Raw genomic sequence first — 20,875 nt, forward strand, 5'->3', positions numbered from 1 at the left:
TTCTTTAATTTTTTGCCCAGGAGTGTATGCATTTGTTGAAGCCACCAGCCTATATTCTTCCAATTTTTTTTTTTTTTTTTAATTGTTCAACAGCAAAATTCCAGGTGAAAAACATAATTCTGCAAAGAATTCTCCACCAATCACAGGATCAGAAACTAATAGTGACAAAAGACCTCTTTAGCTCTCCCTACACTCAAATATTTGTGTGTATATATGCATATTTTGCATTAAACAAACATTGTCAAGTGTAGTTCTTTCTTTCTTTGAAGCCGCAAAGCAGACTTTTACCTTTGTCTTCTAATCAGATTTTTGAATACTTTTTTGCTTCCAGTTTGCAATGTTATGAATCACCTGGTAGCTGGTTGGTTTGGCTGATAGCTTACCTCTTCAACAAAGACTTTTCAAATATCCCAATGGGAAAATACTTCAGGAACCAAGGCCGCAGAAAATGTAGAACACTGTTGCACTCAATGACAGCTAATGAATCGGAAGTCTCGCACTTTCATAGAAAACAGCTTCTGAATTGAAAATAAGATGGCTAGAGGTTTCCTGAGAGGAGAAAAAAACAGAGTAATTTCACTTTCACTGAATGATTCATGGTGTGAATCCTTCACTCCCTTCCTGAAATATAGCGAGATAACATTTTAAACACAAGCAAGTCTTTGTGTTAACATCAAACTTTAGCAATCCTTTATTGAGGAGAACAGATCATATTCACTGTTTGCTACTGAAACATCACAACATCATACTGGGGACGTTCATTACATGGGCTTGTCGGGTGGTTAGAAAGAATCAGAGAGAAATAGAGGAAGGACGTGAGAGCAAGAGAATTTGATCACACTCTCCAAAATACAAGGGACAGTAGTTTCCCCCTCCGGTGAAACCCTCTCTTCTCAAGCCAACAGACTTGGAATAAATAAAATACTTTGTTTCAATTCTAATTATTCAACAATAATTGTTGATATACACAATGCAAATGAATGTCCTTGAGCACTCACAGCACAAAATATATCTCTTTACCATCTCAAACTGGAAACAGACTTGATCTATTCATCTTAAAATTAAGCTTTCCAGCATATGGCTACAAATTATGTGTACCAGAAGAGGGGAAAACTGCAAAAATATATATACATACATAAACAATCATCTCATAAAATTCAATTACACACTCATTTTAAAGCTACACACCAGAGCAGGTGAAGTCGATGAATAAACAACAAAAAAGGGAGGAAGAAAAGAAGGCCTCCAAAGCATGTCTGTCTGTGTCAGATGTACAGAGTGCAGAAAAAAACTTATGTGAAGTAAATGGAGTAAGAACGTGAACGTATACGATGAAGCTGATCAAACGATAATTGTACATATGAAAGTTATGCATGAGCATGTACAAATGGGTGCGTGAAGGTATATGTGTATCAGTGTGAATAAGGGGTACATTCATCCATAGCCGACTGTCCTGTAAGTACACCCTTACAGCATGGTTCACCTTTTTACAGGCACGGTTCAAAAACAATCCTACATTAAGGATTACCAAAAAAAAAAAAAAAGAAAAAAAAAAAGAATTAAAAATCAGAACCACTCATAATGAATATTCAAGTACCTATCAGCCAGTCTGAGGAGAGAGCGTCCCCTCCCACTCTTTTACTCTGCTGTTAAAGGAGAAAAAAAAATATATATAGCTATATACACATACATATTTCTGCAGTTTCACTTTAGAAATACTCTAGCTTCTCATAGTTTCTCTTTCATATAGTTTTTAGTATTTTTTGTTTTTCGAAAGCAAATGTGAGTGCAATCAAACAATACCAATTACGCCATATAATCTGTAATAAAAAGAAATTAAAAATGCTGAGTCAAAATGATAGAGGGGGAAACTATTCTAAATTCAAGAAATTTGTTAGAGAAAACCACAAACCAGAACTCAAGCTGATGGGAGAAACTCGGTGGGGAGAAAGCTGGGGATGAAGAGTGCGGAGCAGAAGACGACGAGTTTTTATGTACGGTCTTTGCGGCGACCAAAAGGAAGTCACCGTGAAAAGTTCCTCCAAATAAAGTTCCCTCCAATCAGGGTTTGCCATAATCTCCTGCCGTCAAAATGAGTGTCCTTTTATTTTTATTTTTACATTTTCGTGTTAAACAGCAAGCACCAAAATGAATGACACAAGAAGAAATTCGCCTCTGCCCCCAAAAAGAGAAAAAGAAAAATCCACAACAGATACATTATAATTCAGTGGCTGCTGTCCAGCTGGTCGGGTGAGAGTCGCAGGGTTAAAGTAGAGGGTGGCAGAGAGCATGCCTCCAAAAAAGCTGCACATGCGTGGTGTGAAGGGGTTAAAAGTGAGCCTTCTGAACGAGGGTCCCTGTCCCTCTCAGAGCTCGCTGGCCCCGTCCTCCTCCAGCTGAGTTCATGCCTCCAAATTAGCATCCAGCAACTTTTGCTCAAGCAGTCTCGTCACTGCTCGTAATCGACAGATTTCAGGAGGGGGGGATGGGGAGGGGAGTAAAAATAAATCTCTCTACCGTACAATGCAGTTCTAAAAAAAAAAAAAAAAAAAAAAATCATCTTAACATTTTTGTAGTTTTCTCATCTTTAAAAACAAGCGTATGTATTCCCAGACTCGTTGTTTAACATTTCCTATGACGCTCTCCGAATCGAAACCAAAAAAAGTGTGCGAGCAAGGGTTTTCTTGTGTGAACTGAGGACATTCTCATGTGGATTCAGAAGCCGTCGGCTGCTCCGGCTACCAGGGGTCGTCCAGGTCACCTCCGCTCTGAAACAGGGGAGAAAACAAGAACGGGAAAGAAATGAGCAAACAGAGTCAAATTAAAAGGGTAGAGCACTCGCTAGTGAGAATCGGGGAAGTAAAAGAAACAGAATGAAATGTGTGAGGATGTGAAAGACGAGAACAGGAGAGAAAGGAAGATTTATTAATGTTTGAATTCCATGTAATGGAAACACGATTACCCACCAAAGTATTTTTACATACTTCTGATAGAAAATACACTACTGTTCAAAAGTTTCAGGTCAGTAATTTTTTTATTTTTTTTTATTACAAGGATGCATTAAACTGATCAAAAGTGACAGTATAGACATTTATAAATTAATCCATTTCAAATGAATCTCGTTCTTTGAAAAAGTCTATTAATCAAAAACACCTGAAAACTTTTTTTTTATTATTAGTTTCCACAAAAACAAGCATTGATAGCAAATGTTTCTTCAGCACCAAATCAGCATATTAGAATGATTTCTGAAGGATCATAAAAACTTGACCACTGGAGCTTGAAAATTCAGATTTGCCATTACATTTTAAAACATTCAAATAGAAAATACATTTTAAATTGTAATAAAATTTCACAGTATTACTGTTTGATCAAATAAATGCACCCTTGGTGAGTATAAGAGACTTCTTTCAAAGCATTAACAAATCTTACAGACCTCAAACTTTTCAACAGTAAGTGTAGGTGCCTTCTGGTGACTCCAATGTAGGCAGAGGGCAAAAAAAAAAAAAAAAAAACACCACACAAAAAAAAACTCCAATAACATAAAAACTGCATAAAACCAAAATAGGTGTAGTAGATTTCATTCATTAAAAAAAATCCTCAAACATAATACACATAATAATGATAAAAGCTAATGAAAATGTAAAACAACCACAAACAAATGGGTGGAAAAAGACCTGCAAGGCCCAGCCAGCATTTTTTTTTTTTTTTTTTTAAAGATGCATTTGCATCTGAAAAGAAAACTTATTTTCCCCAGCCTAAAGACTGATTTATGCACATTTGAAGCTCACTTACCTCAAGCCTCAAACTTCCACTGAGCTCATGAGTAAGAACATTAGCCATATAGGAGTACATATGGAAATATCGGAGTATGAATGATAGTTAATAGTGCACAAGTTCTTACAAGAGCCATAACAAGCATTAATGTGATTGTATCAGCATTCTGTGTCACAGAATGAGAAATTATGACATTTAATAATGGCAGCCAAGACGGATATCAATAGTTGAATTTGATTTATTTTGTTCAAAGAACTTCAGAGTGAAACAAAACAAATATAAACCTTTGCCCTGGAAATACTGCTCTATGGACAATTAAGTAAAGCTCTTTGATACTGAGGGGGTATATTAGTAACATGAGTTTAATATAACAATGGCAGCATTATGCATGCACTTACTCTAACTGTTAAGAAGATTACACAGTTTGTATTATGCATTAACTTCCAAATCAACAACGCAATCAGCTTCAAATTGCTTGATAAATCAGCCAAAGAAAACACATCACAAAAGCAGTTTGGAACAGATTTCTTGCGATATGACACACAATCCATGTGGACAGAATTCAGCTTGCTTTCCAAAAACCTGGGTCATAAGAATAAGATAAGTGCAATAAGAAGCACTGTGCAAATACTGCAGAGTACAGACATTCATGTATGATCATGTAGCAGCGTTGCCTAACTTGTAGATTGCAGTAAGTTAGATTGCACTCCAATAGGTAATGCAGTCCACTTTAACAAATGACTTTTATATTGCAAATGTAAAGTCATTGACTGAATAGAATAGCACAACAGGAGAAATGAGAGTTCGCGAGAACATGTGATTGTGTAAGCTTCTGTAATCTCATATGGTCCATGCTTATAAAGCCAGTGCATTTCCATGTTGTGCTTTTTCCTCAAGGACACACCTGGATAACTGTGAACACTCAAAGAGCAGACACAGGACAATCATTTTCAAGAGGTCAGCTCAAGTTATAAACCGATATGAAAGAGATATGGAGAGAGTAGATATATACACACACACACACACAGCATTAAAGTTCCATTTTAAATGGTGAAAGAATTGCTTTTGATCAGTTAATCATTTTGCATAATATGATTTCAAACATTTGATTCATACACACACACACACTAGATAAAGAGCACAAATAAAGCTGTACCTGATGTTTACTACAGTACGTTAATATCCTATAACTATGATCAACCACGAGACAACCCAGGAAAAGGAGTACACATGCATCGCATGGCACGAGAGCAAACAGTTGTGTGTATTCTTGGCACAACCCAGATTGTCCAGTTAAACCATTCCCTCTTACAACTACTTGCATAAGTAAACTCTTTGGGTGTGAAACAGTGATGGTCAAATCATTCAGGTGTGTGACACAGTTTTCATATCTCCTTAAAGGGACAGTTCACCCAAAAATGTAAACTCATAATTTAGTCACATTCAAATCATTATAAACCTGTATAACTTTCTTCTGCGGAACACAAAAAAATATATTTTCAAGAATATTTGTCAAAGGGATCCAAAAACATGACTTTCATTATGTGGACAAAACAAAACAAAAAAACACAATTAAACTAGACAAAACTAAAACCAAGACATTTCCCAAAATATGTTCCATAGAAGAAAGTCATTTGGAATGACATGAGAGTGAGTAAAGACAATTTTCACATTAGGATGAACTATCCCTTCAACAGATTATTCATCCAGGTCTAATTTTAAAAACACTAGGCTAAGTGCAGAGATACGAGAAAGTGCTTACTGCAGACAGAGCTGGGATATGCCAAGGTTAACCTCACTTGCAGTTGCAGAGCAGGTTTTTAGTGATAAGAATTTTGCGCAAAACTTCCTCTGTAAGCGACTTTTACTGTGAGCAATGCTCACTAAACAAAAACACCCAAAGAGCCATTTCAAATCCATAAAGACAACCAAAAACCTGCACTGAAACTGCTCTAAGGAGGAACATTGCCAGAAGCAACCTAGCAATGTGGGGAAAAGGGTTTGATAGCAGGGCTGGGTTTAGTGGGTCCTAATCAGGGCCATGCAGTGGGGGCGTCAGAGAGCTTGTCCAGAGATGGTGACGTGGCGGCTTCGTCCTGTCCCTCCTCAGAGCTGAGGGGTTCAGTGGCCGGGGACGGTGGGGGTGAGCGAGGTTCCTCCTGAGGGTCGGTCCGTGTCGTGGCACCTGTCCCGCAGGACAGCCGGTAACTGGAGAGCGCCTGCTCCAGCACGTGGCGGTATTCGCCTCGGTGGCTGAGCCGGAACTGTCGTAGCGCATCCAGCAGTTGGGCGGCAGCAGAGCCGCCTTCTTCCTCCTCACCGCCGGCTGCTCCCCCCTGGCTGTCCTGGTGCAAGACGCCAGTGTCAGTGGACAGAGCAGGTTAAGAGACCCCGCTTAGAGCGGGCCACCTGCCCTTGACCTTACACTGGCCTTTCATTTAGAAAGAAGCACGCTTGAGGAGCGACAAAATAAGCTGTAAGTGGTGGCGAATGTGTGTTCGTCTGTGTGTGCGTGCGAGTGTACAAAAGATGCAGGAGCTTGTCAACACGGGTCTTTTCTCACAAGTCTTAGGAGCAATAAACTTGCTGAAGTAGCATTACCAAGATGCGACCACACAAATACAAACTGTTACAGAGTGGCACAAGCACAGACGGACAAACAAAGCCAAGGCCAGCAAAAAAAGCCTTGCATTTACATCTTAAATGCAGAGGCAGTGCTCTTAAAGATAGTGGTGTTTGGATGTTTAACCTGCTCTATATATAAAGCTATCGCTGAGTACCAGTTACACTTGCCTAAGTACGACATTTGCTAATCACTTACTAAATGTATCATTCAAAATATTTGCTGGTGTGTGCATTAAAAGTATTATAAGATGATGAGTAAATGAATGGACTTAAGTCTAAGCAAGAAGACTCAAGTGACCTTTTGTTTTGAATTCTTATAAGAACAAAAAAGTAAGGAAAAAACACTCACCCCATCTTCTTCTCTGTGTGGGTTTAGCCTGTTGTAAACAGCTTCAATTACACTACGTCTGGAAGAGAAGAGAAAAGAGACAGATTAGACAGAACTCTAAAACACCACGGAAGACTCTGACAGGGAAATATTATTTGGTTTACAGCAAAACCTCAGATGTTTAAATTTACTAATCACTGTTAAGACATTACGCATTGCAATATTTTTACTCGATTCCTATATATTGATATTTCATTTACAGCTGTATTCTCACACCAAGAATCAATATCTTAAGTTAATTTCCACATTAAAATAATTTGATATACTAGGTTATATAATTATATAACAGCAACACTAGAAAATATTTTCACATTTAATGTTAAATTAATATAAAATTCTGGATGATACCAATAGGCCTATAATTACTTTCATGTTATGGACAACAATTGATAGATGGTTCAAATTAAAACTATACTACTGTGTCTAAATCAATGAGAAAAACTGTAAAAACTTAACTTTTATCATTTTGAATGATACAAGTGAATTTAGGCATTACAACATTACCATATGTCTAACATATGTTTACAATAAGAAAAATGGATAATCATTTAGACATTTGCTCAAGATTAAGGATTAAAGTACTAATCTAAATGCAAAAACAGAAACAACAGAGAAAAGAAAAACAAAGATCTTGGCCCAAAATCATGCATCAATCCAATTTTGGATCCGTACTTGCTAGCGAGACCACCTCCTGGTGGCAGGTTGGGGATGCTCTCAGGGCGAAGGTTATGCATGATGTGGCTTAGATCTGGGACGCCTTCCTCCCCTGACTTCTCCATGATTTCTGCAGAGAAAGACAATTACATTACACATGTGGGATAATGGAAGAGTGTGATAATGGAAGCCTGGAGCATTTCTTCCACCATGACTACTGCTGTGAAAACGGTGTAGGCATTGGATCAGCCATCCCACTTATAGACAGAGTGTGAGAAAAACAACATCCAGCTGGAGAAAGAACGCCAAACAGGTTTCATCACAGCTGTCCTGACTACATCTCTAGTGGAAAATACAAGAATTCTTTCAGAATGAATATATTCCCCATCCAGAAAAGTTCCTACGAGCCTCCAGACTGTTCAGAACATGCCAGGAAGTTGACAGAGAAGAAACAGAGGGAGAAGAGGAGGACTGCAATCTAAACAGAACTTACACGAAGAGCATTTTCAAACCACATGGCAGACACTAAGGTCTTGGCATTAGGACTTTTTGAATTAAAAGATGGCCATTTCCACAACGCTCGATGGACAATGCAGAAAACTGGCTGACAAATAAACAGGTGCCACCTCTTACCTTCCACACGAGCCTCCAGGAACTTGTCCAACTCGGCCTCTCTCTTGACAGCCTCCTCTGATACCTTCGGTGCATTGGGAAAACAAACTAGAACAACACTCATGTTGTCTCGGCTTCCCTGGTAAAAAAAAAAAAAAAAAAGGTTAAAGAAAAGGCAGTTCACTGGACAAAAGTCCAACCTGTTGAGCAAGTGTTTATAACACCACAAGCTTCTATTGTAAACCACTATAAATCTAGGCCGCTTCCAATTTTGCCAATATTTACATCAGATGGAAATTTGTGACATCTATTCATACTTGGACACTAAGCAGACCATCGTAGAGAAACATCTTTCAATTGGGGGGGAGCTTAGTTTCCAATGTATATATGAGCCATACATCATGAAAATGTATGAAGAAGGTTACAGACTAATACGGAAAGCCCTGACATCAACTTGAGTAAATCCATGCCAGATCCAGAACTGTGACATCACTCACAAGGTCCCTGGCTCTGTCTGATCATCTGGAAAGCTGGTGTCAACAAAGGCAGAGGGCTCAAGTGTTTTAAAGGGTATTGGAGGGGTTTTGGATTCTTGAATGCCATGAGACAAAAAAATAAAATAAAAAAAATGATACGCTTAAATGCAGCATGGAAAAGGGGAGTGGGGATTGTTTTTATAAAATCATGAGTTACACACATAGGTTACACACAGCTGGTTTGTCTAATGAGACTAGCAGGACTAGCGATTATGTAAAGACTCAATGATTCAACTTCATAAAGCTGTACAACTAATGAAAAACAGAACAAATAGACTAAAAAGGGACGAAATTAGGGTGAAAAGATTTAAAAGGAAGAAAAAAAAAGCTATTTACTCTATTTGACACAAAGCAAACACAGCACAAACCATGATGAAATTCAAGGACAGCTTCTCCCCCAGAGCCATAACCATCATGAACTCTAATATGCACTGATCCCTCTCTGCTACATAAATACATACACACACACATACAGTCTCAGGGTGCTATTTTTCAATATTCACTATGCCCACGAACAGGTTTAGTGCAATATATTCTTAGTGCAATATTTAAATTTGACTACAAACTGTTTATTTTTGTAATATACGTTTAATATTTGTCATATATAATATTGTTTTTGTTGGTTGTATAATTTTTCTGCCACCAAGGGAAGCACTTACTAATTTCTTCAAACGTGAGTATAATGACAATAAAGGCTTTCTATTCTATTCTATTCTATTCTATTCTATTCTATGTCCAATTTGTAAACAAATGACTGATTGTCAACAGTTTTTTTTTTAAGTCAGTCAAAAAGATTCAAGTAACAGCTCTGAACTTGCTTGCAAGTTGGCAGTTTGAATAACAGCGAAAAACCATGATGTCCGATTAGAGAAAAAAACGACTGAACAGTTAAAAAGATAGTCAAATGCAAATGCAAAATAGTCAGTGCATTATTCAGAGCCACAACCGACCAATTAGAAATTAAATTAACGTTAACATGAGACTTACAAATAATGTATTTACTGACTGGCTGGTCATATGACAATGTGTAATTAAAAACATACACAACATTGTTTTGCTGTAAAAATGAATTGGTATTTATTAATTAATGAAAACCTACTCATGGATTACCCTGCTTATACCATGGTCACCTTGCCAGCAGTGACAAACAGAGCTAGTGTAAGTTACCTGCATCTGTGCAGCGTTTCTCTACTAACAATGAAACTGTGAGTTTAATTGCTTCAAAAACAGCAACGTTACCACCTCGTTACTGAAACAATATTATATAGCAATTCATTAGTGAAGCTACTTTGGGTCGCGGGACAGTATTGACAAACAAGTATTTGTGCTCCTAAATGTTTTTGTGTGTGTGCAGTGCGATCTCCCATATCTACCAGCCAAAAATATATATATATAAAAAAAAAAGCATTCAGATCATGGTATAAAATGAAATATTTCATAAAAAAATATTATTGTTATTGTAAGTTTAAATCGAAACATGATGTTATATTCTTCTAAAACAGTCATATTTTTATTTTAGCACTAATCATCACTAGAGACATCTGTTGTGATCTCCTCACCTTATGTAAACAGGTGTCCACCACAGAGTTGCAGATCTTCTCCAAATCATCCCACACCTCCAGCCGAGAGCGTACAAAATCACACAGCTCCTCATTAGTCATCACATCCCAGATACCATCGCAGGCGAGCACCACAAATTCATCCTCTTCTGAAACGCGTGGGATTTCGAACACCTCCGGTTCCGGAGATACCAGCTGCTCAGTGGGGCCCTTTCCATCCACACACTTGTAGTCATAGTCCCCCAGTGCGCGCGACACTGCAAGAGAACCATTCACCCTTTGGATCATCACAGAACCTCCTGCGTTCTGAATGCGCTCTTTCTCACGTGGATTGCACGGCTTGTGGTCTTGTGTGGAGAACCGGACCTGTCCGGCACGGCTTAGCACGGCACGCGAGTCTCCGCAGTTGATGAAATAGAGGTGCTCAGGGGACACCAGCACACCAACCGCCGTGGAGCCACTACGGTCCATGCCGTTACGTAGATCTGAGAAGTTGCGCATGTACTCGTCGATCTTCAGGAAGCCAGAACGAATGCCGATTTTAACGCCCTCCACGGAGTCGGGGCCAGAACGGAAGTCCTCGCTGCTGGTTATGATGTGCTCCAGCAGGTGTTTGGAGCAATAGTTGGCAACGCGGGAGCCCGCGTGACCGTCGTACACCGCGAAGAAGGACCAGTCGTCCAGGCCGTGAGGCAGACCCACTGCGGCCGTGTGTGCATCCTCCATCTCTACCCGCCAGCCCTGCATGCTACTCAGGCCAAAGAGCAGACCGTTGCCCGCCCCATGAGCATTGTGTTTCTCTGTCTTCGGTTTGTCCAAGAAGGCCCCCATGGCTCAGGACACCGTCTGCAAGAGAAAGAGTGAGTGATGCGAAGTTGCTTTACATGTCAAAAAGCATTTTATGATGCTTAAGTATTACAACAACAAAAAGCATTTTGAGAGGTTAAAGGCATAGTTTCCCAAAAAATGTAAAGAGTCATTATTTACTTACCCTCATATCATTCCATTAAAACTTTGGTTAATCGTCAAAAAACGAATTACGATATTTTAAATGAAACCTGGTTTCTTTAAAAAAATATCTTAATTTGTGTTTTAAAGATGACGAAAGATGATGAGTAAATAATGATAGAATTTTCATTTTTGGGTGAACTAACCCTTAAACAATATCATGCCATGTTATACTAAACATGTTACTGGCAATTTAATCCACAAACACAGGTTGGGCTTTTTTGGGACATCAGCCAAACAAACACTTGAGCACACCAGCAAAGCCGTTGCATTGACGACAATGTTATTTAGTATTACACAGTCATCAATCCTCTTTTGTTCATAAAACAGTGCATGTGAAAACGTATGAGACTGAAGGCTATGAAAGTGACAACTGCCTACGGAGTTACTGACAGATCTTGATGTGATCTAAAGGCAACTGTAACAGCAGATATGAAGATAATAACAAACTGCCAAAAGCTCATCAAAAGCAAATAAATACTTCAAACAAACCTCAGCAATTATGTTAATCAAGACCAATAAAATACAATGAGCATACAAGCATATATGATTAAATAAGTCATAATTCACTGAGTAGGCAGAAAAATAAATAACACTATTTAACCTAACGCATTAAATAGCGTACGTTTGAAACATTTGGCATGACCTTCAATGAGAAAATCTTTGCAGAAGTGACTTATCACTGGTTAACTAGACCCATATCATCATAACTCACCATGAAAGGCACTATGCAATGTAAAATGTGCAGGTGTGTTCAAATGGAGCATTTAGGCTATGTGATAAAAATACACTAAAACTGTATTATTGTGAAAAAACTACAAAAATGTAAAAGTGTTTGTAAGATAATTGTGAGCATGACTGTAGGACCTAAATTAAAGCATATAAGGATGTCAAAAAAGGCTTCTGGACACATAATCTACACAGACAGATGGGGTGTGTCCGGACGGTAACTCAAGCTCCTGCATCACATTTCATCTTGAGTTTCATCTCTACCATGAGCCACGCTTGGAAAAAAACAAAACAAAAAACAAACTGGCTTTGGCTATCTTAACAGGGTTCGTACACATTTTTACCATTAAATTTCCATGACTTTTCCATGACTTAAAGGTAAATATTCATGACATAATGTTCCATAAAACGTCTGTGTATACCTGTTAATGAACTCCTTGCAGGCGGGTAACTTTAGTAGCGGATGAAAAATGTGCTTGAAGAGCTCTTTTCCAAAACGCGATAAACGCCATTAAAAAAAAAACAAAAAAAAAACAACAACAAAAAAAAAACACCGAGATTGTTAACAGATCATTAGAAGTCCTCAAAATTAGTCAAACTAATCTTATATTTTCTCTCTCTCAAAGACGAAGTTGACTGACTCGCGATCTTCTTAGTATGCTAGTGAACACGCCGGAGAGAAATGCACATTTCATACGGATTAGACTACATCGTTTTATTTTGTTTTGAATGGTTCTGTTTAAAAGTAGGCTAGAGATTTCTGTAGATAATAGATATAGGCCTATTTCAGTTTTGTTTAGGTCTGTGAGGCGAGTAGGCTACCTTTTACGCTGAGTTTCGGTTCATGGATGATAGCTTAAGCTCCAGTTCACTCCGGCGCCTCTGTGTCGTGATTATCTATTTTCTGCTATTTACTTTTTTATTTATTAAGCAATTGGTTAATGAAACATATTTTAAAATCAATATACAATTAATACAAAACGAAATTCGTTTAGAAAGGCTTTGTGCTTTCTGTTTGAGGTCTCTGTGTAAGTTTTAGTCTTTTAGTGCCGCTTTCAGAGCACTCATTACCGTAATGGAGAACGGTCACGTAACATTGTTTTTTCCTCATAAATGCGAACACGGAAAATAAAAGACCAAAGACATTTTTTAAAAGAAAAAAATCATCCATATTAATTTGTATATATTTTAAATGTTTAACAAAGAGGCAAAAAGTCAAACAAAAATCTGAAAATTCGTCGATATTTTTTCTTTTTCGCGCAGCATTTGGTGTAGCCTACAGTTCAAATTTAAATGTTGGCGTTCAACTTTGCGTTTTAAAAATAGCTTACTTACAACAACCCTTCATTTTTCGTTTTTCATTTGGGGGTTAAAGGAAAAACGAGTGGACACAAAAGAACACGGACCTTTTGGACAGAAAGAATACATGACAGCCAGGGTTCTTTATTAAATTCATAAAATAAACAATAATTACAGGGATAGCCTACTCTCAAAGAAATGCCACAATCAAGGGAGAAACATGTAGAAACTTAGCCTATATATGTGCCGTTCGCATAAGGGTCTTTCCCTGACATTAATGCTACACGTCTCCTTCCATTAATAATAATAATAATTTGTAGGGCGGTGGCTGAGATATAAACCTACTAACGTCCTCCGTTGCCATGATTTTTGGAATGACTGATCGCGAGAGGAAAAAAAGTTTTTGTCGGTTAATGGAAACGCCGTCATTTTGCAATAGTTCTTTATCGATATTTAGAAGAAAAAAAAGTTTTGCTCAAATCTGTAATGGAAAGGCGCATACAGACGGTAGCTATAGCTAATATGAAAACGCAAAGCAGCTTATTTTCATTTGAAGCACTGAGCTGAGGACAGCGACACAAGAGCCACACAGGTATGGCTACTTAGTCGCTGTCCATAGTGCCGCAGAAAAGCGCTGAATGGGTTCCCCTTCATGTCCGTTTCAGCGCTTTTCTGCGGCACTGAGGACAGCGACTAAAACTAGATGGGCCAAAAGAAATGGGTCCCCCTTCATGTCCGTTTCAGCGCTTTTAGTTAATGGAAACGCCGTCATTTCGCCTCTGACGCGCGTAAATTTCTAGACGCGGCAGGCGCGAATTTGACGCGCTATTCGCGTCCGGTGTGAACGCACAGTAAAACGAAAAAAGTATTGCAATTTGTTTCACCAATATTATTAATTAAACAAATTCAAGTACAAGGATATTTTGAAAAACAAATTTCCATGACTTTTCCAAAACTTTATGAGTTTATTCATTTTCCAAAACTTTTCCAGGCCTGGAAATTGCCATTTTAAAATTCCATGACTTTTCCAGGTTTTTCATGACCATACGAACCCTGTCTTAACCTCATCCTCAAGACAAGCAAGCACACAGACATCAAATGCATTTGTGTACTGCACAAACGGCGCATGCATGCAAAGCGCACTTTAAAGGAGCTTAGCAGAACTTACAAGACCAGAGGAAAAATGTATTATTGATTACAAACTACCGAGACAGAAGGCAAAATGTATTTTTCATAAGTCTGATTCCCCATCTGAATGCAGGATTAGAAAGTGTGGAACAGCTTTAAGCCGCTTTGGGCAAACCCAAACCGTAAGACCATTACATGACTCCAGGAATAGCCACTGAAATGTATTACAAGCCCAAATAAGCCATTAGACAAATGGAACGAGAGCTGCCTCGTAAGCTATGCGATCACAACTTGGGACCTTGACCTAGCAAACCCAAAAAAGCCAGTAGGCTACTAACTAGAAACGAGTCAAGGTTTGCCAATAGATATTACAAGCAGGGTCATGGGAGAGGTCAAATGACAGTTTCTCTCATTCTCTTGAAGCGTCCCTAGGACTTCACAGGTCTGTTTATCCAGTGGGAGAATGAGAACTGGCAGTGGTCAGCAGGGCCGGGATCCAGTGAAAGTTCCAGCATTCAGAGGATCATGGGCTCGTCCAAACCTGAGCATGTGGCCCATCAGGGACTAAACTAGACTTACCCAGAAGGGTGGTGCCCATGGCCAGATATTTGCTCACTACTCCACACATGACAGGCATGGAAGGCATGTGACCAAAAAAGGTGGTTGGGAGCTGGAGTGTGTGTTTGTGTGTGTGTGGTTGGATGAGGGCACAGGTTGTTGTGCAGTGTCATGGCTCGGCTGGCCAGGCTGTCGGTTTGGCAGGTCCTCCCCCTCTGAGCATGGCTCTATTTATATCCGTTCAAACTCAGATTGGGTTACTTGCTTCTGAAAGTGGGCAGGGGCGAAGTGGTGCATCCTTATGGCTGTTATTCATGGGGGGGAACGGGGCTTCTTCCCAACATTCATGTTCAGACGTCCTTGTCAGATCCTCTTCATTCTGAGGCCTTGAGCCTGGGATGATCTCTGTCAACAGTAAAAGGGCTGATCCATCATGCAGCGCTCGCTTTGATCAAACCCTGCCATTAGCATGGCAGATACACTCAAGAGGAAGCTTTGTTAATGCTCAGGCTTCAAAACAAGAGCACAAGACCAGGTGCAGTAAACGCACGAATGTATCAGATCAAACGTTAATAAACAGGCAGCAGGAAATGAGGGGGGTTTGGAAAGGTGGCTGGATGTGGACCTGAAGGGATGGTTGAAACTGGACAGTTTACCTTCATCTCCACACCACACACTAAAGGCGAGATTAAACATGAATGTCTGGCACAACTAAATTAAAGTTTACTGCAAATGCTATGTATAGACACTGATGTATTAATCCTGGCTGGAAGTGCTATGGATTAAATTACAGGTTATATAGTATTATATTTGGGAGAACTGTATTGATACATGGACGCCAAGTATCAACATTTTCAGGGAGTGAATTTCGGCTCGCAATTGCGAGTATTGTGCATAATTTTACCCTAAGATCTGCGCTTATAATACGGGAAATAATGATCATTTGAAATATTTCTTTCAGACTGTCATTTCATAAACAGTGCAATGCATCTTTCTTGTGCATGAGCTGTGTGTACAGGAAGGGTGTCCTTGCATATTTCTGAACATGGACCAATATGTTTGCATGCCTTTAACTCAAGAAATATTAAAGATATCTTACTATCCTTTTAGATACTGGTTCTAAAACTTTCCTTTTGGAATCTTCATTTTAAAAGGCCCTCGATGGTTGAATCCCTCGCCATTTTTGAACTGTCACCGTTTTCATATACTGAAACAAAGATTGCTTAAGTCAGCAGATTTACTAATAGATCTACCAATCTCTGTGTAAAAATAGTAAAAATAAAAAAATTATGCTGCCACTTTTTAAAGCCAGTTTACACCCCTCTTTGGTTCTAAATCTCAGGTGAAAATGGTCATCTCTACAAGATTACTCAAATAAATATTCATCCATGACATTTAATATTTTGGCCTTCATCACTATTTATGTTTGTACAGAAAAAAATATTAACAAAATCAAAAATCTGACCCAGGGAAGTTTCCAAAATTTGGTTGATTTGACACGGAATGACCCAGTAGCCTCTCGAACACTGTCTGTATGAACGTGCAACGATGTTTTGTTGTAATAGCTTACACAGCACAGGAAGGCTTAATTAGAATTGTTGAACTACATTTACATAAAGACAAGTTAACAGTAATAAAATAAGAACAAATAAACAAACTGCAAACAATAGCACAAATACATACAATAGAGTAAAGAGAAAAATGAAATAAACATGGCTTCAAGTTTAACAGTGTAAGAAATACTACAGAAATGAAAGTAATCAAACAGTAAAATAACACTGGATAGTTTTCGTTGTAAAAATTAAATACAGATTAATGCTTACAATTAAAGTTACAAAAAAGTTGTTCAGTCAAGAGCAGCGAGTGATTTTCTGTGTCTTTTGCAGCAGGTTTATTAGGCTGCCATCACTTTAAGAGCTTATGCACAGATCCAATATACCATTACAGTGTTTACGTTCTAAAACGGACTATTCACAAGGATCACTACTGCTATAGCAACTGTGCAATAAAGAGCTCCAAAGAGAAGCACAGAACACAATTGATTTACTGCTGTAGCAACACATTGTGAAGAATTGAGATGTTGAAAATAAAGTGATATTCTGATGCTAAGGTATTTTTTCTTAGTCTAATTAGACCTAGTGTATTCAAGTACATGGACATTAAAAAAAAGGTCCAAATTGATGTCATAACATCCTCCCACCCTCATCTTGTTGAGGCACAATTATAACCCCCCCCCCCCCATTTTCTATACAAGACTCCATTCTAAAAATAAAGTAAACACTGTGGCGTCACCAAGCAACTCCAGTGCCGCACTGTAAACAGGGGGCTTAGCTTCATTCAGTGACCTAGCTGCAAGCTCTGCATCTTCTCGGGACGAGATGACCCCCACACATTTCCGCTTCAGCTCTGCATGAAAACAGGCATCGAGCTTAACCTCTGGTATAGAGTAAGCAACTGATAGGATTCTGACTAAATCACTTAGCTTTCCGTTTTGATATGATGAACAATGAGCAAGTTGACAGTATTTGCCAGTCAACTGCTGGTGTTCTGAGTGCCTGCAAGCCACACTAATGCTTATAACACTGTACAGAGGCTAGGGTTGGCCGGTATGACGATATATATCATGGTGGCGAAAAAAACCTGTCTATTGTTAGAGATTTTGCTACATCATTTATATCATGGTATACAAATATATACACGTAAAAGATACAATTCAAGTTTATTTGGACTTTTGACAGCTCCAGGGCTTTCATGAAAACTACAGATTACACTTCCACATTTTGTATCCCCACCCACGGACAGTCAGATCAACAGAGGGTTAATAACAAAAAAAGTTGTTTTGTAACAGTAGGTTTATTACAGAAAATGTTATCACTCAAAGGGATGGTTCGGAGTAAAATCAACCTAGGGTCCTTTGCACCATGACCTCGAGCCAAACACCCCACCAGAAGCCTTTTTTCCCTTGGTCGAACATTATTAAAGTTAGAGCTTATTTAGAGATATCAGCCGGATGGCTTAATGCAGGCGCTAATGGAACCTAGGTTGTATCTCGTAAATTACCCCACTAATAATGCCCGGAATGGTAACTTCTACAGTAGTACAAATAGGTTCTGTACTCATAAAACGAGGCATTGGAAAGTTTGTAAGTACAACAGGAGTTTATTTAAATAACACTTGCCTGATGGCTCATGCTACCTCTAACCCGGTCGTCGAGGTCAGTTCAGTGATTTGGGAAAAGCCCATAAAAGACCTGGCATTTTGAATATACTTTAAAAAGCCTACATTGGAATGCAAAAAAACCAAGGCTAGCAATGAATCCGGGCGATTCCTTTAACTTCATCTCAGTTCATCTCAGTTGAATCTATCACTAATATTCAGGGGTGCACCTCTGGTCTGAAATTAAAAAATTCCCTAGGGGAAAACAAATACTTTTAAAATAAAAATGACAATGAAATTACCACTATAACCAGTAGATGGCAGCAGAGAAGCACTCGTTAGCTCGCTTGCCATTGCCACTTCCTAATGTAGTTCTTTTCACGTTTTGCTTTTGGATTTATTATAAAATAGCTATAATAACAAATGATTTAGGCTATGCTAATAAGTAAATGCATCAAATACTTTCAAATATTTTTAGATTTAGGGCCCTTTCACACCTACCTTGTTTGGTCCGGACTTTCGGACTTTTCAGTTTGGTCCGAATCAAAATTACAGGTGTGAAAGCTCCCCCGGACCACGTTCCGGACCAAACAGACAAAATTTGGTCAGACGAAAAGAGGTAGTCTTGGTCCGGATCAAACTGAGCAAAGGTTTGGTTCATTTCTAGTGTGAAAGCATTTTCTGTTTGGTTCGGACTTTCAGACCATTTAAGCCGCGTTTCCACCGCAGGAACTTTCCCCAGGAACTAGGAACTTTGGGCTGGTACTCGATGTGTTTACTAGGGGTGGGGAAAAAAATCGATTCTTAGATGAATCGCGATTCGGGACGTGGACGATTCTGAATCGATTCACAAATGTCAAAAATCGATTTTCAAAAAAAAAAAAAAAAAAATCTAATAACGTAACATTGAAGGAACGCAAAAGGCGGAACTCTGAAGCGGACGTGCAGTGCGCGGACAGTCTGTGGCGTGCACATAACAGAGACGCGCACATAACAGACGCATGATGGCTGAGCGCCAAATCCGAACGGCACCAGAGAATGTCTTCGTTAAAAGCTAACGTATGGAACATTGGCAATTTCATTGTGATCTATTTAGTATTTTTTTTTTTATGAGAGCTAATTTCTGTATTGTTTAGTTTTCACATCAATATGCTGTGTAAACTGATCTGATCTGTATGCAATATGTGCAATGCCAGTCACAAAAAGTTACATTTTGACTGTAAGTTACTCTCTGCAGAATGTTCATTCACTTTCTTTGCTATTTTTGATTGTGGTATACAGCAAACATTTCAAGTCATAACTCTTTATTATTTAGTTGTGTATAAGTCAAGAGCGACTTTGTATGTTACTAATTATTCAGAATATGCATAAGTCCACAAGCATTATACGTTATGATAGCTTCTGGTACATAATTCTATATTTTTGACAGCAAAATGTTTTTTTTTGTCTGAAGGATTATATTGCTCATTGGAAATAACAAGAGGATGTTGGTTAGAAGTCTATTATTAAATGCTAGAGATTCAAAATATGCTGAAGTTTGTATTAATTTACTACAAGTATGCTGCTAGTACAGGCACACATTTATTTTCCTGTTGGTTCTCAGCAATGTTGGGACATATGCTGGCAAATGTAACCTTACAGTTGACTTGCCAAATCACTTCCATTTGTTTTATTAATACAATTAATATAGGAAGTATTGGAAGTAAGTTCGTTATGGGTCATCATAAATACTTTGCTTTAAAAGTACCAAGTAAAAATATTTTTTCAATGTTTTTGATAAAAGGCACTTCCCTGAGAATTGAACTTAATAAATGTGAAAAAGACACTTTAATGTCTCCGTTTGTCATTCTGTATTGCAAAGCAGATGAGAGTAGATCATGATCAGAAACCTGATTAGAAATCATTATGAATAAAATCGAATTGTTTTGAATCGAAAATCTTTTTGAATCGAAAATCGATTTTGAATCGAATCGTGGCCTCAAGAATCGGAATCGAATCGAATCGTGAGATGGTAAAAGATTCCCACCCCTAGTGTTTACACCGCAGGAACCAGGGTCTAAATGAAGTTCCGGGTAAATATTTCCCCCTCCGATAGTCCCTGCTCACGAGGTAGTACTTTTTCAAAGTTCAGGAACTTCAGGAACGATTGAAATAGCGCTTTGAGGTTAGTAACAAACAACTATTTACAAGACTGTCACTATTTATGATTGATAGACGGGGTTCAGGCTTTTTTTAAGCGTATTTGCAAAAGAGGGAATTTTTGCGCGTTCGTCCTAGGCATCTCACAATAACTGATAACATGCGTTGTCTAATTTTATACGCATACGAGCTTTCTGAACACGCTTTAGTATCAGTGCTCGTCTATTTTGTTTTGTTAATTACCTCGTTAGTAAACCAATACATAACTGCAGCACAGTTTGAATCTCCTCCATACTTATTATAAATGTGGCGCTCAAAACTGATTACTGTTCGTCGCAGACTGGGAGGAGCAGTTGCGCGCAGTTTACCTTCCCGGTACTTTAGACCGCGGTGTAAACGCAGAAAGCAACCGGTCTGGGGCAAAAAAAGTTCCTGGGAAAAAAGTTCCTGGGACAAATTGTTCCGGGTAATTTCGGTGGAAACGCAGCTTTACAGGACGTTCCGGTGGTTCCAGCGTAGCCTAAATAACTGAAGAAGAATATTTATGTTTAGATCTGTCAGTCCTGTCCACAGCTTTCTTCCAGCGCACGCGCACACACATTTTTCCTGCATCCTGCCAGCGACTAGGCCTGTCGCAATAATTAAATAACCGTCTGATCGCGATTATTTGATCTAACCGCGATTGTTTCAGACAACCGCGATTATTGCGC

General features: G+C 38.7%; 1 protein-coding gene across 3 annotated transcripts in view; it reads right to left on the bottom strand.

The window, feature by feature from the left end:
* Positions 1-661: 661 nt before the first annotated feature.
* ppm1bb (protein phosphatase, Mg2+/Mn2+ dependent, 1Bb) overlaps positions 662-20,875 on the bottom strand; it is a 32,066-nt gene continuing 11,852 nt past the window's right edge. For 2 of the 3 annotated variants that reach the window (XM_084135456.1, XM_084135457.1), the window contains exons 2-6: positions 10,149-10,994; positions 8,075-8,192; positions 7,460-7,571; positions 6,749-6,806; positions 3,997-6,119 (exon numbers count right to left, since the gene is read on the bottom strand). In XM_084135456.1, coding sequence (XP_083991582.1) covers positions 5,808-6,119; positions 6,749-6,806; positions 7,460-7,571; positions 8,075-8,192; positions 10,149-10,979 — 1,431 coding nt within the window. In that variant the 5' untranslated portion in view covers positions 10,980-10,994 and the 3' untranslated portion in view covers positions 3,997-5,807. Of the gene's footprint in view, positions 2,769-3,996; positions 6,120-6,748; positions 6,807-7,459; positions 7,572-8,074; positions 8,193-10,148; positions 10,995-20,875 lie in introns of those variants that run through there. The other variant, XM_084135458.1, reaches the window with a different exon arrangement.

This window comes from Abramis brama (genome assembly GCF_963993115.1).
Source record: "Abramis brama genome assembly, chromosome: 14".
In the NCBI taxonomy this organism is placed as follows: Eukaryota; Metazoa; Chordata; class Actinopteri; order Cypriniformes; family Leuciscidae; genus Abramis; species Abramis brama.